This window comes from Pleurodeles waltl, chromosome 3_1 (genome assembly GCF_031143425.1).
Source record: "Pleurodeles waltl isolate 20211129_DDA chromosome 3_1, aPleWal1.hap1.20221129, whole genome shotgun sequence".
In the NCBI taxonomy this organism is placed as follows: domain Eukaryota; kingdom Metazoa; phylum Chordata; class Amphibia; order Caudata; family Salamandridae; genus Pleurodeles; species Pleurodeles waltl.
Window position 1 is genome coordinate 1698309345 of NC_090440.1, and position 24125 is coordinate 1698333469.

A 24125-nucleotide genomic window follows, 5' to 3' on the forward strand; every position below is an offset into this window, starting at 1 on the left:
CTGATAAAAATACCAATGAGTGCCTTGGCTACTGCAGGGGCAGTAGTGGACCTAAGGGGAATTGCCTCAGGGTACCTAGTAGCATGATCCACTACTACTAGTATATAATGATTCCCTGATGCTGTGGGAGGTTCAAGTGGACCCACTAAATCCACTCCCACTCTTTCAAAGGGGACCCCCACCACTGGAAGTGGAATGAGGGGGGGCCTTTGGATGGCCACCTGTCTTACCACTGGCTTGACAGATGGCACAGGAGGCACAAAACTCCTTTACCTTCTGGGACATATTGGGCCAATAGAAATGGTTGACTAACCTCTCCAGTGTCTTGGTTTTCCCCAAATGTCTAGCCAGGGGAATGTCATGGGCTAAGGTCAGAAGGAACTCCCTAAACTCCTGAGGCACTACCACTCTCTTAGTGGAACCAGGTTTGGGATCTCTTGCCTCAGTGTAAGGGAGTCCATCTTCCCAATAGATCCTGTGGTTTCCACTGACAATTCCTTTTTCTTGTTCAGCTGCTTGCTGTCTTAGGCCTTCAAGAGAGGGACAAGTTTCTTGCCTCTTGCACAGCTGCTCCCTTGAGGGTCCCCCTGGGCCCAAGAGCTCAACCTGGTAAGGTTCCAACTCCATGGACTCAGTTCCCTCAGGGGGTAGGACTTCTTCCTGAGATGAGAGGTTCTGTTTCTTTTTCTGTGCTGAATCTGGTTCCCCAGTCTTCTTTCTTTTTCTCTTGGAAGGTTGGGCCATTATTCCAGACTCCAACACTTCTTTTTCACCCCGAGCTCTGCACTGTGCCCTAGTCTTGACACACACCAGTTCAGGGATACCCAGCATGGCTGCATGGGTTTTGAGTTCTACCTCAAGAAATGCTGAGGACTCCAGATCATTTCCAAGCAGACATTCTACTGGTATAGCAGAAGAGACTACCACCTGTTTCAGGCCAGTGACCCCTCCCCATTCTAAAGTTACCATAGCCATGGGATGTACTTTAGTCTGATTGTCAGCATTGATGACTGGATAAGTTTGTCGAGTCAGGTATTATCCTGGGGAAACCAGTTTGTCACCATAGTGACACTGGCACCTGTATCCCTCAGGGCCTCTACTCTAGTCCCATTAATTAAGAGCTGCTGCCTGTATTTATGCATGTTAGGTGGCCAGGCAGCTAGTGTGGCTAGGTCCACCCCACCCTCAGAGACTAATGTAGCTTCAGTTTGGACCCTGATTTGCTCTGGGCACACTGTTGATCCCACCTAGAGACTGGCTATTCCAGTGCTAACTGGAGTAGTAGTTGAAGTGGAACCTTTCTTCGGACAGGTCTTGTCTCCAGTTTGCGGTCCATGCTGACTACAGCTGCGACACCAGGCCTTTTTGGGATCAAAGTTTTTACTCTTGTACCCAAATGAGGATTGTGAAGAGGCTTTGGACCCACCCTCCTGTGCAGGTTTTTGGGGCCCTGTAGGAGACTCTTTACTTTTTCACTTGGATGTCTCACCACTCTTCCCCTGGGAGGCTTTATGACCCCCTTCTTTTGGTCACCTCCTGTGGAAGTCTTGGTCACCCTTGTCTTAACCCAATGGTCTGCCTTCTTTCCCAATTCTTGGGAAGAAATTGGACCTAGGTCTACCAGATGCTGATGCAGTTTATGATTGAACCAATTACTTACAAGGTGTTCCTTCATAAACAAGTTATACAGCCCTTCATAATCATTAACACCACTGCCATTAATCCAACCATCCAGTGTTTTGACTGAGAAGTCAACAAAATCAACCCAGGTCTAGCACGAGGATTTTTGAGCCCCCCTTGAACCTAATCCTGTACGCCTCAGTTGAGAATCCAAAGCCCTCAATCAGGGTAGCCTTCATGAGGTCATATGATTCTGCATGTTTACCAGAGAGTGTGAGGAGACTATCCCTACATTTTCCAGTGAACATTTCCCAAAGGAGAGCACCCCAGTGAGATCTGTTTACTTTTCTGGTTGCACAAGCCCTCTTAAAAGCTGTGAACCATTTGGTGATGTCATCACCATCTTCATATTTTGTTACAATCCCTTTGGGGATTTTTAGCATGTCAGTACTTTCTCTTACCCTATTTATGTTGCTGCCACCACTGATGGGAGCTAACCCCATCTCTCGTCTTTCCCTCTATATGGCTAGGAGCTGTCTCTCCAAAGCCAGTCTTTTGCCCATCCTGGCTAACAGGAGGTCATCTTCATTGAGGCTGCCCTCAATGCTTCCAGAGTTACTGGACTCCCCTGTGGAAGAACCAGTATCTCTGACTATCACTTGTGGAGTCAGGATTTGAGGGACCCTGGCCTCCCAACCTAGGACAGGAGGGAGGGAATCATCCTGCTGCTCACTAGCTTCCCCCTCTGTAGGGTTATCCTCAGAGGGGTGGTCTCTTGCAAACTTTGCCAAAAGCTCCTGGAGCTTAGCTTTGGTAGGGTTTGACCCAGTCTTTATATTTTTTGGTTTACAGAGAGTCCTTAACTTGGACATCCCTAGATGCAGGTAAGGGGTGAGGTTGAGTTCCACCACCATCTCATCTGTGCTAGACATTACTTTTCTAAAAGTTGGGATACTTTTTAAGAATCTAGAACTATTTCTAGAACTTAATCTAAACTTTTACAAAAGTTTTAAACTCTAAAAGAAATGCTAACAGGGACTTACACAAGGCCCTAGCAGGACTTTTAAAAATTTAGAAAAATAGCTCAAATTTTAAAAATCAGTTTCTAATGACAATTTTTGGAATTTAGTCGTGTGATCAGGTATTGGCTGAGTAGTCCAGCAAATGCAAAGTCTTAAGCCCCACTGCTGATCCACCAATGTAGGAAGTTGGCTCTGTATATACTCTTTAAAAGTAATAAATAGTGTGCACAGAGTCCAAGGGTTCCCCTTAGAGGTAAGATAGTGGCATACTTAGACACTGCCGTGACTTTGAATACACACCCTATTCTAGACAGCAGGACTGCACTCCGGACCTAGGCTTGACCACTCGCGGTCTCCATTGCCTCTCCTCAGTTAGATTTTGTCGGATTTCGCTCCATGGTATCTAGATTCTCATCACTAATATTTAATCAATCACTATACTATCATTTTCTTCTCACCTTTCATATCTTTTCTCCTAGCCTGTACTGTACTACTCCACTGTCTCTTTTCCCTCCTGCCTAATCCCTCCCCCCCTTCCTTTCTCACCATCCCGTTTCTCCTCGCCCATGACATCCCCCCAACGTCTACCCGCTGACCCCCCTCCTACCCTCACCTTACCGGCAAACAAGAATTAGCATTTAGCTGGGTACATCAACGAGAAGACTCACCTCCCACAAAAAGGCAGAACTTAAAAATACTCTCCCTTAATGTTAAGGGTCTGAATCACCCAAACAAACAGAAAATCCTAGACTATACACAGAAACTTAAGGGACACCTCATTCTCTTTCAAGAAACCAAGGTGGCCATGAAAGAGGCAGTCCTCCTAAAAAAATAAAATAAAAAAAAGCATGGGTTAGTGACTTAGCATATGCCTCAGCCACGAATAAAAATAAAAAAGGGCTTATCACCCTTACCTCAAAAGCCCCTAGCCTCACTATTCTGTCCTCAGAAGCAGAGATTACTAAAATACAGAGGGACAACACTGAAATCACAGTAATGAACATCTATGCCCCCCAATAATGACTACTCTACCGTTTGGATTAATCTCAATAAAAAATTCTCAACTTTACCTCCCAGTCGCAGAATGATTCTAGGAGGAGATTTCAATTTACCCTGGGACGCTACCCTTGATAGGAATTCTGCATGTCAATTTAAACCCAACAAATCCCATACTAAAATGCTAAATGTGCAATTCTCTTAAACAAAGACATATGGGCACTATTGAATCCCACAGGGAAAGAACACAATTTTTGATCCCATCCACACAACACATTCTCTCGCATCAATTATATCTTAATTGACAAAACTCACGTCCCAGCCACCTCTTCCCAACCATTGAGCCAATCCTAGTCTCAGACTATGTCTGTATATCGTTACTTTACAATGTTGCTTGCAATACATCAGGGACAAAAACACGGAGAATGAACGACCCCCACATGAAGGAACCCACCTTAAAGGAAATAATCAAAAAAGAGATCGATGAATACAAAGAACTCAATAGGTCTTCTGGTCCAAATGTACAAATCACCTGGGACGCCCTGAAGTAAAAGTTACTTACCTTCGGTAACGAAATATCTGGTAGAGACATATTCTAGTTGCAGATTCCTTACTTTAGAATTTTCCCCCAGGCGTCAGACTGGATCCAGAGATTTTTCTTCGAGCAATACCCTTTGTGGTCGGTCGGTGGGGTCGGTCGACTCCGCAGGCGTCGTGGTCGCCGTGATGACGTTGGGAGTAGTACATAGATGCCGCCCTCGCGCAGTGACGTCAGTTTCTTTCAACGACTTTCCACGCCAGAGCGCAGAGCCGCTAAGAACACTGAGATTGGTGCGCCAGAGCTAAGGACCTGAAAGGGGCAACCCCTGCCCCTAGAAATCAGTTTGCAAATGGGGAGGATGGGCGGTAAGTAATCTGCAACTAGAATATGTCTCTACCAGGTATTTTGTTATGGAAGGTAAGTAACTTGTACATCTGATAGAGACTTCTAGTTGTAGATTCCTTACCTTAGAATAGATACCCAAGCAATGCCATCCTCGGTGGTAGGCTACGAACCAAGATCATACTAGAAAGTCCTGCAGGACCGAACAACCAAAGTAGCCGTCTCGACGGACCTGACTATCCAGGCAGTAATGCTTAGCAAACGTATGCAGGTATGCCCACGTAGCTGCCGGACAGATATTCAGGACAGGAACTCTGCGTGCTAACGCAGTGGAATCAGCAGTTGCTCTGGTGGAATGAGCACGCAAGCCTTCAGGAGGTGGCTTCTTAGCCAAAGCGTAGCACATTTTGATGCAAAGAAGCACCCATCGAAAGATGGTACGCTTTTGCACCGCCTTCCCTTATTTTGCACCCACATAGCCAATGAAGAGTTGATCATCCACTCGGAAATCTTTAGTATGATTGAGGTAGAACGCCAACTCTCTTTTTGGGTCCAGACGGTGGAGTCTCTCCTCTTCGTGGGAAGGATGTGGGGGTGCATAAAAGGTAGGCAAAGTGATGGACTGGCCTACATGAAATGGTGTAACCACCTTAGGAAGGAAGGAAGCTCTAGTGCGTAACACTATTTTGTCAGGGTGTACAGACAAGTAAGGAGGTTTTGAAAAAAGAGCCTGAAGCTCACTCACCCTGTGAGCAGAGGTGATAACGACCAGAAAGACAGTTTTGAAGGTGAGGAGCTGCAAGGGACAATTATGCATTGGCTCAAAGGAGGTACACATCAAATAAGTAAGTACAAGATTAAGATCCCACTGAGGCATGATAAATGGAGTGGGAGGAAATAAGTGGGTGAGCCCTTTTAGGAACCTACCCACAATAGGAGATTTAAAGAGTGAGGGCTGATCAGGTAGTCTAAGAAAGGCGGAAATGGCAGATAAATACCCTTTAAGGGTGCCCAAGCAGAGCCCTGCTGGGCTAAAGAAAGAATGAACAGAAGAACCTCTGACAGAGGGGCAGAGAGGGGATCAACAGATTTGTTGGCACACCATGCCACAAATGTATTCCAACAACAGGCGTATACAGTTTTAGTTGATGGACGCCTGGCTGCCAAGATAACATTACAGACTTTGGGTGGAAGGGCAAAAGCCGTCAACTGTTGCCACTCAATCTCCACGTATGAAGGCGGAGGTTGGACAGGTTCGGGTGCAGAACCGTTCCCTGTTGCTGCGACAGAAGATCTGCCCGAAGAGGCAGTGTGAGTGGAGGATCGATGGACATACTCAATAGCTCTGGATTCCACACTCTTCTAGCCCAGTCCGGAGCCACCAAGATGACTTGGGCCTGGTTGTTCCTGATTTTCTTGAGAACAAGAGGTCGGAGCTCCACTCGAGATGAAAAGCATCTCCGAGCGAGTGCCGTCTTGGAAACTCCAACGCGCAAAACAGTTGACATTGCGTGTTCTCTGCGGAGGCGAACAGATCTAACCAAGCCTCTCTCCACTTGTGAAAGAGACCTTGCACCACCTCTGGATAGAGGCGCCATTCATGACAGTGGCGACAGTGCGTCAATGGCTGAGTTCGTCTGCTCTGGCGTTGAGAGCCCACCAGATGTTGAACCATCAGGGTAATTCCCTGATGTTCCAGCCATGTCCAGAGGCGTAGTGCCTCCTGACAAAGGGTCCAGGACCCTACCCTTCCCTGTTTGTTGGAGTACCACATGGTAATATTGTCCGTGAACAACTGCCCCACTGTCCCTTTGAGAGAGGGAAGGAATGCTTTCAACGCAAGCCTGATCGCCCGGAGCTCCAGCAGATTTATATGGAGCCCTGACTCCGCCAGAGACCAGAGACCAGAGGCCTCTGATCTCCGCCTCTCCATGTGGCCACCCCAACCCAGAAGTGACGCATCCGTCACTATAGAGAGATCTGGTTGGGGAAGGGAGCGGGATCTGCCGTTGACCCAATTTGGATTCGAAAGCCACCACTGCAGGTCTTTCGCAGTCCCCTCCGAGATCTGGACCATGTCGGAGAGATTCCCCTGATGCTGCACCCACTGGAACTTCAGGTCCCACTGCAGACCCCGCATATGCCATCTGGAATGTGTTACTAGCAGGATGCAGGAGGCCATGAGGCCCAGCAGCCTCAAAGTCAGTCTCACTGAAACCCAAGACCGAGGCTTAAAGATCGGAATCATAGCCTGAATGTCTTGGACTTGCTTTTTGGGAGGATAAGCCCATAACTGCACTGTGCCCAGAACAGCTCCAATGAAAGGGAGCGTCTGAGAGGGAGTCATGTGTGACTTCGGCACGTTTATAGTGAACCCCGGCGTGTGCAGGAGGTTCGCTGTAGTCTGAAGGTGGGAGACGACTGACTGGGGCAAGTGCACCTTCAACAGCCAGTCATCGAGGTAGGGGAAGACTGAGACCCCTAACCTGTGCAGATGAGCTGCAACCACTGCCATCACTTTCGTGAACAACCGAGGGGCACTGGTAAGGCCGAAGAGGAGCACAGTAAACTGAAAGTGCTCATGACCTACCACGAATCGTAGGTAATGTCTGTGGGCAGGCAGGATGGGATTTGGAAATAAGTGTCCTGCAAGTCCAACGCTACCATCCAGTCTCCTGGGTCTAAGGCAGAGAGAACCTGAGCCAGGGTGAGCATTTTGAATTTCTCTTTCTTGAGGAAGTAGTTCAGGTTCCTGAAGGTCTAGGATAGGACGTAAGCCCTTGTCCTTGTTTGGTATCAGAAAGTAATGTGAATAACAACCACGACCAACTTCTCGCACAGGGATCCTTTCTATAGCTCCCTTGGCCAAGAGAGCCGCGACTTCCTGGCGGAGAAGCGCCAAATGATCCTCCGGAAGATGATGGAAGGATGGTGGCATGTGTGGTGGTGCAGATTCAAAAGGGAGGGAATAGCCCTTCCGAATGATCTGCAAAACCCTCCCGTCTGTGGTGATTTGTTCCCAGTGGGGCAGGTGATGGTGGATCCTGCCACAACTGGGTGGGAGTGAGGGGATGGACTAGGAGGGTTTGGAGGCTGCAGCGGGGGCAGAGGTGGACTGGACAGACCTCTGGTTCCCTATCACATGGCCACGTGGGATTCTGTGTCCTCGGCCACGCATAGGCTGGCCAGCGTGCGTGGCACGGTGGCTAAGTAGAGGACGCGACAGGGCGCCCCCTCTGAGTCCACGAAAGGGACGAAAAGCAGACTGTGGTGGGTGAGTGGCCGAGGAAAGACCCAGGGACCAAGCCGTAGCCCGGGAATCCTTGAATCTCTCCAATTTGTCCGATTTGTCTCCGAAGAGACGGGTGCCATCAAAGGGCATGTCCATGAGTGACTGTTGGACATCCCTGAGAAACCAGAAGTGCGTAACCAGGCGTGGCGCCGTAAGGCCACTGTTGTTGCAACCGATCTGCCCAGAGAGTCGGTCGTATCCAGCCCACAACGGATTGTTAACTTCGCTGCGTCTCTCCCATCGTTCACTGCTTGGGAGACGATAGCACAGGCCTCCTTCGGTATCTGCGGCAGGAGGGAGTAGGTATAACAGCCCAAAAGGCATGCGGTGTTCACAGACCACAGCGATAGATTGGAGGAAGAAAACAACCTCTTGCCAAACTGTTCCAGCCTTTTGGATTCCCTATCCGGGGGGTGCGGAAGGGAACACACCAGAAGAAGAGGAAGCCTGGATAACAGGACTCTCAAGTGTGGGGTGTTGGGACAGGAATTTTGGGTCGTTCAGTGCGGGCCGATGGCGGCGAGCAATAGTCCTGTTCACAGGAGCCCCTGGGTTGGGTTTGGACCATGTGCCCAAAAGGACATCGGTGAGGGCTTCATTGAATGGGAAAAGGGGTTCTGAAGTAGAAGCCCCAGGTTGAAGCACCTCCGTCAGATCATCAGACCTGACTTCTACAGTAGGTAGCTCAAGGGCGAGGACCTCAGCTGCCCTACTGACCACCATACCATAAGTTGCTCCCTCTGCCGTAGCCACGGTGGGAGGAGACAGCATGCCAGCGTCAGGTGAAGTATCCAGACCACTGGCTTCACCCAAATCCTGTGCCCAGTCCATAGCAGGGTCATCCTGGCATTCATAAGGGTCCAGGGACCCCTCCAATTCCCCCCCATATTCGTACCCATAGGAAAAAGGGTCCGAATCCGACCTGGGACGAATAGGCCCCACCGGAACTGAAGGCGGCGTCCGACGCCACTCCGACTCCGAGTCGTCGGGGATAAGAATCGGTCGACGTCGATAGTGGGTACTACCAATGTCGGGAGTGTCAATAATCGACCCAGCGCCGGAGAAGGTCTCGAAGGTGCGATCGGCGCCGGTGCGGATCCGTGCACGGATCCGGAGGGGACCTCGGTGGCCGGGGCCAAAGCCGCCAGCACGGAACCCGAAGGCCCCTCAGCCGATACCCTTGCGCCCGAAGGCACTGTATCGGGGTCGGCCCACCCAAAGATGAGGCGCATGACCTCGTAAAACTCTTTCAGTTGGGTGGGGGTCGCTCCGGCCCCCCGGGAAACTCAGGGAAACGTGGAGTCGGCCCAGACGCAGACTCCGAGGATAGAGGCCTGGTGCGTGGACGCTCGTCCGAGCGCCGGAGTGAAGTAAGAGAGCGATGGGACTTCCTCGCCATTAGCTTTAGGGACTGCTCCCTCAAAACATTCGGGGGCATGGCCCGACACTCGGAGCACAACTTCGGGTCGTGGTCGCTCTCAAGGCATCGTAAACAAACAAACGCGATGAGGATGCGTCACCAACATCGTCCGATGGCAGTTCTCACAAGGCTTAACCCGGTCTTCGGGGACATCTCGACGCACCAAAGTCGTACACAAAAAACTTCGACAAAACGGTCAAATTCGGGCAAAAAAACAGCCTAAGGTAGCTCTTCTCCGGATCAGCGTGTGGCACGGAAAGAAAAGAACTGACGTCACTGCATGAGGGCGCTGTCTATGTACTACTCCCGACATCATCACGGCAATCACAACGCCTACGGAGTCAACCGATGCCACATACGCAAGGGTATTGCTCGAGGAAAAATCTCCGGATCCAGTCTGACGCCTGAGGGGAAAATTCTAAGGTAAGGAATCTGCAACTGGAAGTCTCTATCAGATGTGCATTATCCGCAGGCACACGATTAAACTTATGTCAAAGAAAAACAAACTAGACAACAAAACCTTAGAACGACTAGAACTAAAAATGAAAGCATTAGAGAAAGATCTCAAGGGCACCAAAGACAAAACTCAAACAATCTAATTAAACTCAAGTAAGAATACAACAAGTAACAAAGCCCACCTAATAGTCCAAAAATACAAAGGCATCAATTTCTGTGGAAGTAATAAAGCTGGCAAAATACTTGTGCCTTTAAAACAGACTGGTCAGAAGACAACGATAACCTCTATAACCAACGAACTTGGCGTCACATTGACAAAACAAGAAGGACATCCTAAATACCTTTGAAAAATATTACTATACCCTCTACTCCAAAACTAATAATACGTCTTATGACATATGCTTAAACTACTTCGACAAAATGAATGTAACTTAAATAGATGAATCAACAAAAAAATCACTGGAACAGTTGATTTCTCACAAAGAAATCATAAATGCAATCAAAATAATGAAAACCAGGAAGGCTCTGGGCCCAGACGGCTTCCCGCTGTCATTCTATCAATCTTGGGGTACCTCCTTAATCACTCCCTTAGAAGACTTATTCCCCCACTTCTCCTCAAATGGCTCCGCTGAGGGCTCCGCCGCGGAGACAACCATAATTGTTTTACCTTAAGAAGGGAAAGACCCATCCAATCCCAAGAACTATCGACCCATATCCCTCATAAACACAGACTGAAAAGTATACACAAAGATATAGCCCTCAGAATAGAGTCCATTAATAAAAACATAATACATCCGTCTCAATCAGGATTTATCAAATGGAGATTCAGTGCAGATAATATCAGACTATTGAGCCATGCAACTGAAATAGGAAACCTCCTGCACCAATCAACCTGGGTGATAGCACCAGATGCAGAGAAGTGCATAGAAGGCCTCTGAAAAAGTATTGTGGACCTTCCTCCAAGCCTCACCCAACTCCTTCGACTTTGGCCCTGCTCTCTCAAAAATGATCCTTGCTCTACAGAAAGAACCAAAAGCTAGAATAAACATCAGTGGAACCAGACAAGGATGCCCTCTTTCCTCCCTACTATTTCTACCAATGCTAGAACCCCTACTTACATTGATCAGAGAAAATCCATTCATCCCCGGTATCCCTTTCTCTTTAGGCCCACAAAAACTAGCTGTCTATGTGGAAGACACTAGATAACATCAAAGATAGCTTAGACAAATGGTCAACCAGGTTTATTACTTGGTGGGGTAGAACAGGATCTATCAAAATGATGATTACCCACCTCATTAACTTTTTAATCAGCATGCCTCCCATATACCTCCCAGACACTTTTTTCACTAAAATAGACATGTTACTTACCTAATTCCTCTGAAAGTCTAAAAAGCCCAGAATTGCCCTAAAGAAACTGAGATTTCCTAAAAAAAGCTTGGCTGCCTAAACTTATCCGACTACCAGAGACACCAACATGCCTTCCTAGCAAAACAGGGGAGCCACTGGCTCCTAACCACCACTAACCTTTCGCTGCCATGGCTCACTATTGAAATCGCCATCGCTAAACCCTTATGCCTCCCTTAATTTCTAACCATAAAAAAAAAAAAATCAAGTTACTTACCTGTAACTACAGTTATTCAGTTTTGGTATCTTTCATAGATTCACATGCTTAAATCATCCCGAAGTGTACCTTAGAAAGCAGAAAGTAAGAATAACCATGGGCTATAATGCTTGCAAACTTAAAACATATAGCCTATCCATGTTCTTTTGAAAAAAGAACCAAATGTGACCTGTAACCAATCATGTGCCAGCACCCTCTAGAATACTCACAAGAGAGGCTCCTTCCATCAGATTTTCCAGCCCTAGAGTGCAGAATATACACTGAAAATGAGGGTGAGCCTCAGAGGGCAGGAGGGTGGGTCGCATGTGAATCTATAAAATATACCAATACCGGATAACTACAGTTACAGGTAAGTAACTGTTTTTATTATCCAGTAGTGGATCTTTCATAGATTCAAATGTTTGAATCTGAATAGCCAGCAGTATTTAAAATAGCTGTTATGCCCACAGCGGATGGTGGGTGCCAGCTTATCCGTGTGTATGAAACATTGTACTTATACCTTAATTGTATAAACCCATATCGATATGCAGATACATATATAGATATATATATATATATATATATATATAAAAAAACAATTGCACATTGATTATAAGGAACTGTAAAGGTAACAAATATAAAGTAAGTTATATATCAATGAGGGTCACCTTAATGGAACAGATGCCGGAGAACTGCCTGCCCCACAAGTGAATCGCTGTGCTGTGGCAATTCCAAACAGTAATGCTTCATGAAAGAATGAGTAGTCTTTCACACTGCAGCTTGGCATATCTTGTCCAAGGTGATACCTTGAAATAGAGCAGCCGAGGTTGAGATTGCGCTTGTAGAGTGTGCCTTAGGTCGATTGGTTAGCTGTTTCCCGCCTTCATATGACAAAATTGAATGGTGGATGATATGTCTGTAAGCAACTAATAGTTGGTCTGTTTTACGAAACTGTCTGCTACGCTGGAGATAGAATTTCAATCATCGCTTAACATCCAGCGAGTGGAGTGTTTTTCGTCTACAGACGATGGGTTTGGAAAGAACGTTTTCAATATGATCAGTTTGTTTAAATGAAAAGATGAAGGCACCTTGGGAATATATCGCGGGTTAGTTTTTAGAAGAACAAAATCATTAGAGAAAGTTAAAAAAACTATTTTTTTATGGTAAATGCTTGTATGTCACTAACTCTTCCAGTGGAAGTGAGTGCAAGGAGAGTTGCCACCTTCCATATGAGAAACTTTAGACCTGCCCTGTGTATGGGCTCGAACGGTGCTTTCATTAATTGAGAAAGGACAATATTTAAGTGCCATTGAGGAGGAGGTGGTCGCACTCGGGGGGAAAGTGCAAATCAAACCTTTCATAAATTGTTTTATGAGCCTGGATAAACCTAGTGGAGGTGTATTTGGAGAACGTCTATAAGAGGCTACTGCTGCCAGATTAACTTTCACTGAAGCATGCCCAAGCCTTGACTTTGATAGAGCAAGGAGGTATGAGATAATTTGCTCTGGTAGAGCCTCCTACGGGTGGACACTGTGTTGTTGGCACCAATTACAAAATCTTCGCCACTTGAGCTTGTAAGTCTTGTTTGTACTGTCAGCTCGTGCTCTAGATAGAATGACTCTGCATTCCTGGTAAATTTTCATGCCCTGGTATTCATAGAATTCAGGAGCCATGCGTGCAATTGCAGAGAAGCTGGATCCGGATGAAGTATCTGGCACTGGTTCTTTAATAGCAGGTTCTGTTTGCTGGGAAGCCGTATGGTTTGCCGACCGACAGGAGAATGAGCTCCATGTACCAATACTGTCTGGGCCATCTGGGAGCTATGAGAATGAGCCGGCACCTCTCTGTTTTCATTTACTTGAGAAGCGTGGGGATCAATAGGAAGGGGGGGGGGGGGGGAGTGTATGCAAAGATCCCAGACTATCGCATTGACAGAGCATTCCCCCAAGATCCTGGGAGCGGGAACCGACTGGCGTAAAATTGGCATTTGGTGTTCCTCGTTGATGGCAAAAAGATCCACGGTCAGTTGTCCCTAATGGTGGATGACCTCTACTTCCTTCTCACTGAGTTCCCATTTGTGACAAGTGTCGTTTGATCTGCTGAGTGAGTCCACCAGGACATTTTTTATGCCCAGGTCATGCTCCGCTCTTAAAGACATCTTGTGTAGACTGAGCCACTCCCAGAGTGTTTGGGCTTCTTTTGAGAAGGAGAGAGATTGTGTTCCTCCCTGTTTGTTGATATCATGCATGCTTGTTGTATTGTCCGTCTTAATCAACACAGAGGCTCCTGCAATGCGAGGAAGGAAAGCTTTTAGAGTAAGAGCTTTCTACTCCAAAAGATTTATGTGCATCTTTTTCTGAGAAACTGACCATTTCCCGTGAATGCACATGTCTTGCAAATGCCCCCCCCCCCCCTCCCCCCCCAGCCTTCTAGAGAAGCGTCCATTGTTATGATGAAATCTGACATTGCAGTCAGGAAAGTTAAGCCTTGAGATATATGAATGGTTTGAGACCACTACTGCAGGGTGTCCACTATTCTTGGTGTGACTTTGATCATGTCTTCGAAGACCCTTGAAACTGGTTCCATTGAAGATGTCGTTCCTCCTGTAATGGTCTCATGCTTAATCTTGCTAGATGAACCTGGTTGATTGAAGAGGAAATCATTCCTAAAAGCGACTTGCATTTCCTCACAGAAACCTTTTTGAGATCGCCAGAGCAAGTTTGAAAATCTTTTGTTGTCTTGCTATTAACAGATAAGCCTTGTTTCTGTCAGTGTCAGGTTTTGCACCCAAGAAGACCATTTTGAGTTTCAGAATAATGGCTGATGTCTGGTGATTTATAGTCAGACCTAGATTGTGAAATAAGGTTAGACAGGTGTTGGTGGCATTGGAAGCCTGCTGCAAAGTTGGTGTCTTTACCAGCCAGTTGTCTAGATATGATAACATTTGAAAACCTCTGTTGCGGAGAGTGGCCGCCACTGGTGCCGACTTCAACCCAAAAAAGGAGAACCCTGAATTGGTAATGGGTACCAGCTACATTGAAGAGAAGGTATCTGCGATGCCTGGGATGTATATGAATGTGGAAATAGGCATCTTGGAGATCTAATGATGTCATGTAATCTCCGCTGTTGAGAAGGTGGAGGGCATCGGACAAAGTGATCATACGGAAGGATTGTTTGAGCAGGTATTTGTTTAACTGTCTGAGATCTAGGATCGGTCTCCATTCTCCTGCAACCTTTTTTATTAGGAAGAATGAGAGTAAAAACCTAGACCTCTCTGATGGATCGGAACTTCTTCTATAGCGCCCTTGGACAGCATTTAATATACCTCTTACTTTAGTAAGTGAAGGTGGAGTGAATATGTTTTCACTGGAGGGTGATCTGGTGTTTTTTGCAGAAACTCTAGCGTATGACCCTGAGTTACTATATCCAACACCCACTTGTCTGATGTTATTTGTTGCCAATTCTGTTGGTAATTTGAGATATTTGCTCCTACTTGCTTAGTTTAAGGGAAGTAGGGCGCTGCATCTGGTACCCAATGAAGATCATTGCACTGTTTACAAACTGCTTCTCGATTCTCAGGGTGCGGGGGTTACTTCCTGCCGCCTTGTTTAGCGTACACTGTCGTAGATGGTTGCCGGTAAGACTGTTGGTAGGCAGGCCTGTATTGGGACAGTTGATACTGCCTGTGGTAGGCACCTCTTAAAGACGAGAAACCTCTACCCCCGACCCCATGAAAGGGTTGCCTCTTATATTGTAGAGTACCCAATGAGCACGCAGTGTCTGTGTCTGTCTTGATGGCTAATAAAGAGTCATCAATGTGCTTCCCAAAAAGTGTTTCGCCGTCATAGGCCGTATCGAGAATCCTTGACTGAACCTCAGGTCTGAATGAGGTTGCTTTCAACCAGCCCTGGCGGCGCAAGACTTCTGCTCCTGCTAATTCCCGAAAGCCTGTACAGGCTACATCCAGTGCACAATCAATAACCTCTGCCGATGTGCACTCACCTCCTTGCACTATCTTTCACGCTTCAGATTGCTTCTCTTCTCGGATGAGGTCTATAAAGGTGCTCATGTCCGACCACATCTGACGGTCGTAGCGAGCTAAGATAGCTAGGGTGTTGACAGCACGCACCATAATGGCTGACATTGATGAGAATCTTTTTCCCACATTATCCAAACGTCTGCCCTCTTTGTCTGGTGGGGCTGAAATGGGAGCGGATGGATTTTAGAACACCTTTGGGTAGCTTGAGATACAACAGAGTCTGGTTTAGGGTGCCTTAGAAAGCAAGCTGGAGAGTCGTCCGAAGCTTTATATTTCTTGTCTAACTTAGGTGGTACTGGTGGGACTGTGGCTGGGTTTTGCATAATTTTTACACCTCACTCCAGATGAAATCTATGATGGGAATTGATCTCACTGATTTCCTTCCTTGTTCCTTAAAATCATGTAGGAAACACTCAGAATGAGAAACAGATGTTGGCAAACTAAAGCGTGCCGCAGCTCTGTCAATCAAATTATGAAATCCTGCAATATCCTCTGGAGGGGAATTCGACGGATGAGGAGGTGGTGGTGATGGTGTAGGGGCCAAGTAATCAACCCATTCATCATTCGGGTGTTGAGGAGTGATTATCTCTCCTTCCTCCTTTTCGCCCTCTGAAGATGTGATGTCTTCCCTGGGGGGTGTGGGGGGAACAGCTAATGAAGAGGTAGGTGTGAACCTAGGTGCTGCCGGAGGTGGAGGAAAGTTCTCGGTGTAACCGGTGAGGAGTGTTGGTACTTGTTGTGGCTGCTGTGGCTGTTCATTCACTTGAACTGGAAATCTCCTCTTATAGTCCTGGAGCATGATCCGTAGGTCCTGAATCAATGAAGTAGGCATTTGCATGGTATCACGCGGTTGTTGAAACTGTCTGGTTTATAATAATGCCTATGATGAGCATGAGAAGGGCCATATTGATGGTGTTCGTATTCATCATCATCCTGATACTTGACATGTAATTGTGGCGGACTATTAGCGTCTCCGAAAGGTCCGTCATCTTCAGACTCTTCCCAGTCCAGTAGATGACTAGGCACTACTGTAGTCACCTTGCTAGGAGAGGTGTATTCAGGAAGAAAGGTAGTTCTAGAAGGTGTAGTGATCTTGACCGTTGTGTGAAGGTCTGGAGAACCAGCACAGGAGAGAACTGTTGTGTCTCTTAATGTTAGTGCCGTCGTCGACGGTTGCATTTTCGTCGACGGTGATATCAACAACAGCTCCGACGACAGTGGTGTCAACGACTGTGGTATTGTCGACAGTGTCTTCAACTGGGTCGTTTCCGTCGACGTAGTCCTCGCCGACAATGTCTTTGCCGAAGAGGGTTTCTCCAACACTGTTCGCGTCGACGATAAGATTGTCGACTGCGCGGAAGATCTCACTGACGATTCTGTTGACAGAAGTCTTTTGGTGCCACTCACCCGTACTGACGAGATTTGTGTTTTTAACACCGATGTCTACGATGACTGGTTACTGTAGTCAATACTATTGTCAATGCTAATGCCGTTATTGACTTCAATTGAAGTGCCTTTTTTGATGTTGAAGGTTCTGAAGAAGGAGAATGATGTTGAGACTCCTTTTTGCGACCTGGAGAGGATGGCTTGGAGGAGGCTGACCCTGTGAATGTTTCTGAAGGGTCCTTATGGTGAGATTTATCATGTTTTCTGCTCTCCTCAGACCGCCCCAGGTCAGAAGGTCTAGACCTTTTTTGAGGCTTCAGGTCCATGTCACTCTCCTTACCTGAAATAGCAGATTTTGACTATAGCCAGATTAAAAGTCTTCCTTCTCTATCTCTAAGCATTTTACCAGAGAAAGTACAGCATATTTTGCAGTCTTTTACCTGATGTTTGGGATACAGGCAGTATAAACCATCCTTATGTGGATCATCCACATGGAGCCTTTTCTTGCCACCGGTCTTGCGACGGCGAAAAAGGCCTTTCTTGGAAGTATCAGACATTCTCTGAGGGAAAAATAATTTTGACAGGAAAAAACTAAGCAGAGCTCAGGGAAACTCCCTTCACACGACGTGCGGTAGACAATGTGAGGGAAGGAGTCTCTCTTGAGACTTTTTTCAAAAGAACATGGATAGGCTATATGTCTTAAGTTTGCTAGCCTTGTTATTCTTACTGCTTTCTAAGGTACCGTGGGACTCCCACTTCGACGACAGGGATGATTCAAGCATGTGAATCTATGAAAGATTCAATACTGGATAATTAAAACACACCACTCCATAAACATTCCATCCAGCACAGCACAGACACTCCAACAAACTGACAACAAACTACCCAACAAAATTAAACACTCCTGTCTAGCCTCGCTATGGCACAGTGAAAACTTAAAACTAGAAGGGAGAACGAGGTATATAAAGAAATGGGCAGAAAAAGATATTCTTCTGGTGAACGATATTGACACACCCTCAGAACCCATACATTCTCTCAAATTAAAAACAAGTTTGACTTAAACGACCTAGACATTTACCATTTCCTTAAAAGAAAATCACTTATAGCCAACAAAAAAAACCCGACCAAACACATTAGAAAAATTACCAAAGGTGGTCACCTAGCTTCCAAACTGTACTCCTTCCTATCCCCCACAACAACCTCACTAAATAAACCAACACCAGACAAGTGGGAAACTCTACTATCAGACTCCAACAACACTCCAAAGGTCTCACCGGACTAGCCATCTACCTGGAGTAACCTCGCTTCTAACATAATAACTCCATCACTAGCAGAAAGCAAATACTGGATTGCCAATGTGGCCCAATGGACTCCGGCCAAACTTGGACTAGGCCTCTGATCCTCCGACATATGCTGAAGCTGTGAGAAGGAAACAAGAGACTTACAACACATGCTAATGGAGTGCACCTTGACCAAAAAGTTCTGGCAGGACATCAGTAATACATTATCTCACATTCTTCATACAAAATGGACTCCTACTTTAGCCTCTATTACACTGGGCATCCTCCCCACTGACATTAAGCACGTATTAAACAAAGAAGACCATCTTCTATAGGACATTCTAGTCACAACTGGCCTTAAAGTTTTCCTCAATGAATGGAAAGACTAATCTAAACTAACCTCACACACATGGTATAAATGGGTCCAATTCTCCGGAACTGCCTGTAACTCACTAAACTTATACCTGATGACAACACCAATAAAGAATGGTAAACTCTGGTGCAAACTAGCTAACTTTATGTCTCACTCATCTATGTAAACACGATCTTCGGATCACTCGACCATTCATGCATTCACTCATTCATTCTCCCATGCTCACATTCCTCTCTCCACTCGCCCACCTCCTCCTCTCCCTACCACCATCTTTTCCCCATGTACTCCCTACTTTTCACCCCCATCACCTTCTTCTTCTCTTGTCTCTGCTCTTTTACTTTGACTCATTCATCTACAACTGAGGTACTTTAATCATTCACCAAAACACCAAAAACTGCTCCGTCACAATACATACACTGATTAACTTCACCATTGCAAACAAATACACTTATCTCTACCCTCTACTTTTGTAAATGTGGTCCAAATCCTCATGCTATACCCTAAACTACTGTTCCCATTTGATGGTACCATACGATGTATTGTTTATTTTCATCTATGTTATTTAATTTTCCTATTGTATAAAATCTCTCTACAACACTCTTAAAATAAAAAAATAAAAAAACAAAAACAAACATACAGTCTCAGTGGCAAAATCCAGTGCCATCTGGAGGAAAGTGAGGATGAAACAAGCCTAGATGTCGGTAAAAGTGCAGAAGAGGCACAGAGACAGGGTCAGAGAGTAAAAGTGTGCAGAAAAATAGCTGTTGGAGGGACCTGTAAAAGAGTGATTCTAAAGATGATTTAGCAAAAGGCACCTAGTCCACAAAACAACATATTTCATTAAAATGGTGTTGATAGTTTGTATTTGTCAGTGTGGCGTTTATCGACCTACTTTATCAACCGCATCAACATCTGTTAGCTCCACTGAGGTTGTCCTTCTAATAAAACAGCATTTTATGCTCCTGTTAATGTGGTTATTGGAACATCGACAAGTGGGTCAGAGGAGGAAAGGGGAAAATCTCAGAGTAATCGCTCAATGGTGTTGGTGAAGGAAGATTTAATAAGGGTTGAGCAGAAGTTCCCCTATCCCACTGACCCTGTTCTGCGTAAGCTCTGTTTCAGACAGAACCCAAAAGTACATGTGGATTTAGAAGTAGTGTAATCCCAGCAAAAGCTGCTAATGTTTTACCCACTAGCTCCCAAGAAAAGAATATATCTAAGGTAAGGCAATATAGTGGAAACAAATACTGTCCTCCAAAATATCCGCTACCCTAAAATCACAAATGGCATTTAGTGCCTGTTAGAACAGATGGACAAAATTGACATAACATATCTGCCATTCAATAACTTTAGTTTAAAGCTCCAGACATGTAACCCCAAGGAAAACAAATAGATAACTTCAGAAAATGTTTTCCTGAAAACAGAAGTCCATTATTTGAAGTACTTTTTTTTGTTTTTACAAAACAGGAAAATGAATAGATTCTCACTCCATTGCTTTCTGGATTACTGAAATAGCCTACATCCTTAAAGTCACTGTGCCAAATTCATGTTTAATAATGCTTTGGGTAATCCATTCACATCCATTTATTCCTTTTGGAAAATATAACAAAATAGCATTGTTTAGAAGAGTGAGCAATTTGCATATTTTTCTTTCGTGGAAATGTGAGAATTTTCAGCAAAATAATCTAACACAAAGTTTTTTAAACCACAAAATGCATCCTCACATCCAAAACTGACACAAGGACAGACTTTGCGCTAAACAAATAGCACTAAAAACACAAGAGCTGCTTGTGTTCTTGTTTCCGTGCTCCTTTTTTAAGCATTTTTTACCCAAATGATCCCCAAGCACACCATGTAGTATAATGGCACAATTTTGCGTAAAAAGCATGATGCAAAATGTCGAAAATTGTGTCCGCGTGAGTACTCTAAGTCGGTCAGATGCTCATCCCATGTCGAATTAGAATTGCATTAAAAAGAGAACATAAAGTGTATTTTGAATTTCAATGTTTTCTGGTATTCAGGACTCATAAGGACGGCATGTTTGGTAGTTACAGTGCAGGGCAAAATATGAACTCATGAAAACATTTCATGATGTGTTAGTAAAGAAGAAAGTATAGAACTCTCTGTAGTAACTGTATGAATGTACGACCTTTGTTTTATCGGATTAAAGGTTGCCCTGCTGCAATAGAGTTCACCTGGTCGTCTTTAATCCAGAGACGAGCCTGGCATTATCCAGTGTGAACGTAGGCATAGTGATGCTCTGCCTAACAAAGGCAACAAAGTGATGGAAGGAATGACTGAACTAATCTCAGCCACTGGGGAGCACTTGAGGCTGATTTACAGTCCATTTCGTAGACCACTATGGCATTCTAGACAGACTAGTCATATGAGAACCAGTCTTAGTCCAGTTTCAATATATAGGACCAGTCTAGCCAGAACAGCTGAGCAAGGCTGAAACCAGTCTCGTGTTGCTTGTGTTCACATTCAGACGGAACCTGGCCTCGAGGTCTGGAGCAGGACCAAGGCCGATTTAAACATGGCTGCTTCTAGTCTCAAATGGCATGGCAGAAAAAAATTAAATGGACTGGTTTGCAGTCCTGAGGAATTACATGCGCCTAAGATTAATTCCTGCAATCAACTAACCTCCCCCCCGCTCCCCCCACCCAACTGCTGTTTGTTATTCTCTTTAGTAGAGGAGCAAACCAATTGCTTCTCCACACTGCAGAGCCAATCCTTGACTTTGTGCAGCCAGGTGTTGTGGTTCTTTTCGAGAAGGTCACTGGTGAACGTGTACATTCTACATCAAAAGCAGGCCTCATCTGTTCCCTTTTGCCTTTATTAGCACGCCATGTCTCAGAAAGACAAAGGGACTCACAGTCAAAGGGCATCTCCATCACCCACCGAGAACCCTAGTGAACGCAGGAAGGCATGTCTTAGTGCCGCAGATGAACTCATAGCCCTGGCAACATAGTCATCTGTATCAAGTCTGCCCTTAAAATTATCAAGCCTGTCCTGAAAATATGGTGAGAGGCATCCTGCCCTTCATGGACCACCACCGCAAAGTGGTTGCCGACATGCTCAGGTAAGCTGGAGAGCAGCAATGCTGTCACATCTCAAAGGGCATGTGAGCAGCACCTCAATAAACAGGCTACATTCAGGAAACACAGCGCCAGGCTGTTTGTCTAAAATGCTTTCTTTCCCACTTGCTCCAGGTTTTTTTAATTCTTGTCTGGAGGGTCGGTAGGAAAGGTTCCTGGGTTTAACTATGCTGTGGAGGATGCATGCACCATTAAGCTTACTGGAAAAAGATTAAGGGACAAGAAAGCTCAGTCTCCAGGAGCTGGACTGTAACAGCTTACAAGTGTTTAGGTCTCTGTTGGGCATGAGGTGGGCTTGATCGCAGCTCTCTGTCTGTTTCCACAAGACCTTTGTTAAAGGGGATGAGGGATTCCATAGTAGAGAAAGTGGACTGTAGCACATCAGTCAAAATGTTAGGTCTGTATTCCACAGAGAGGAGAGGGAGTTCAAGCACTTCAACTGCATCAAGTACAGAGTTTCTTCTTTATTCTGCTGGTACTGGGAACAAGGTTAAATCAATGTCAATGTCTGGTGACATATCCAACCCACTGAGTCAGGAGGGAAGGGGCTCAGACAGTCTCATCAGTGTTCCCTTGGTCATCTGAGGAGTGCTGGTCTGATCCTGGGCCAAACAGTGTTGATTGCTTCCTGATACCGATATTGGACACTAGGGGTACTTCAGGCCTCTATTAGATTTCATCCTCTTACAAGTCACAGTAAAGCTTCTAGAGGAGGAAGCAGGGGGAAGGCCTAAAGGTTCTAAGATCAGAATAAGCGCCGGGACCAATGTTGGAATACGCATCATAAATGGCTACTCTATCATGGGTCCCAGTATCGGGGAGGAAACCAAGCAGTGTCGGGAGGCATTCATAAAGTGCCAGGAGAACAACTGACACCAAAAGGGCAATGGGCCAACAGACACAACAGAGGGGACTGGAGGAAGAGGGCTGAATCTGTCTTCATTGCTGGGAACTCCGGGTATGCGAGTGCTGGTACCATGATGGGCACTGGGAGACACTGTGCCGACAGAGGTGGGGTCTGCCATGTCCTAGGGGACAATGCCACTAACTATGGCTCTAGAGATGGGTGAGCCAGGGCAGAAGCATAAGGAGGAGATGCACCCCGGGACGTTTGACTTACTGGGAGAAAAGGAGAGTTTCTTCTATTTCTAATGATGTCTCTTCTTTTCCCCCAAGGTACTGAGGACGGAAAGGAGCGAGATGGAGATTTGGACTTTGTCTTGTTTCTAGATCATGATCTGGACCTCTAATGCACTCAAAATGCCTCACTGGTACAGCCCATAAAGAGCTCTCCCACTCCTAAATCTCCTTCTGATTCATTTGCAGGCAGAGGATGCAAGATGACGAGTCATTACTTGAGCCAAGGTGGCACAGAAAATCATCATGTGCTTGTTAATAAACATCTCCCATAACACATGCAGCTGGGTTTGAATCCAGACTTCTTTCATGCGGTCATGCCCTAGTGCTGCACCAGAAACATTTGGAAAGCAAAAATCTCTTCACCTCAGAGTGGAGGAGAAAAGCTCTGGACCTTCATCAAAAGGAGTGGAAAGAAACAGAACTGGCAATTGAGTGCTGCTTCAGTCTTGTCACCAGAACAGCGCTTCCAGTGTTGAGACAGAGCCAGACCCCTACGCATTCGACTAAAGCCAGAAAGCTAGGTCAGAAATTTCCAGATCCAATTTGGCACCTGGGATACAGAATTTACATGTAGAAGTATTCATCAGAAGTTACTTTTCCACTGCAACAATTAGTTCTTGAAACAGGGTCCTGAAACAATGAGGAGAAAAACGTGGCAACATTGAAACAGACCAGCGCTCCTCATCCACAGGAGGACCAGAAAAAAACTATCCAACAGTGTTATAAAAATATAATCAAAACTAACGAATTGCTTAACAGCAAATGTGCAGCTTGGCACTCAGTTGAGGGGATGATCCCTATGGCCAGTCAAAGCCATGTCTGTACATGTAGTGTGTTAAACAAGCCGAACACTGCCTCATGAACACTTCCTTACCTAGCTGTTCTGCTGCAGATCGCTTCTCCGCTGTTACAACTGAGACAACAGCTATCGTTTCACCAGATACACTACATTCTTGTTGCCTTTTAATGGGTTCCTTCATCCCTATTAAGAGACAGTTTAGTATGTGAATAGTATAAAAGATTCCACTAGCCCTTCCTAGACTGAATTCTGGAATATTTTCACACTTGTACATCAAAACCATCCCCCGGTTCAAAAAACCTCCTTCGTGATCAACACATGCAGGTCAGATTGCCGTTCTCCATCTAAAATCCATAACCAAATGTGTTGTTCACTAAACTGCAGTTGGCGACAAATGGGCATCTGTCAGCAATCAAATTCACAATTCAAATTCAAAAAGCAACCTCACATCTAAGGGCTTGAAATTCGATCCATGGTTAAATATTTCTATTCTTACATTAATATGCATGCCATGTAATGATCCAAGCTGCACAAAAGCAGATCCCTCACATCACTAGCTTTAAAGAAAGTGTATTCATCTGTGGAACTGTCTCCACTCTATAATATTTTTCAAGAAAAACACAGTGCTGGTCACAACACAATAATTTTCACTGTGGTAGTTACACATTTCATTCTGCCTCTAAATGTAACAATGGATACACTATTTGGCAACAATGAGGTC

General features: G+C 45.6%; 1 protein-coding gene across 8 annotated transcripts in view; it reads right to left on the minus strand.

Annotated features, from left to right (window-relative positions):
• Positions 1–24125, minus strand: part of TRAF3IP1 (TRAF3 interacting protein 1) — a 406766-nt gene that overhangs the window by 140371 nt on the left and 242270 nt on the right. For 2 of the 8 annotated variants that reach the window (XM_069225520.1, XM_069225521.1), the window contains one exon: positions 23480–23587. The exons of the other annotated variants lie outside the window; for them this stretch is intronic. In XM_069225520.1, coding sequence (XP_069081621.1) covers positions 23480–23587 — 108 coding nt within the window. The remainder of the gene's footprint in view (positions 1–23479; positions 23588–24125) is intronic. 8 annotated transcript variants of the gene reach the window in all.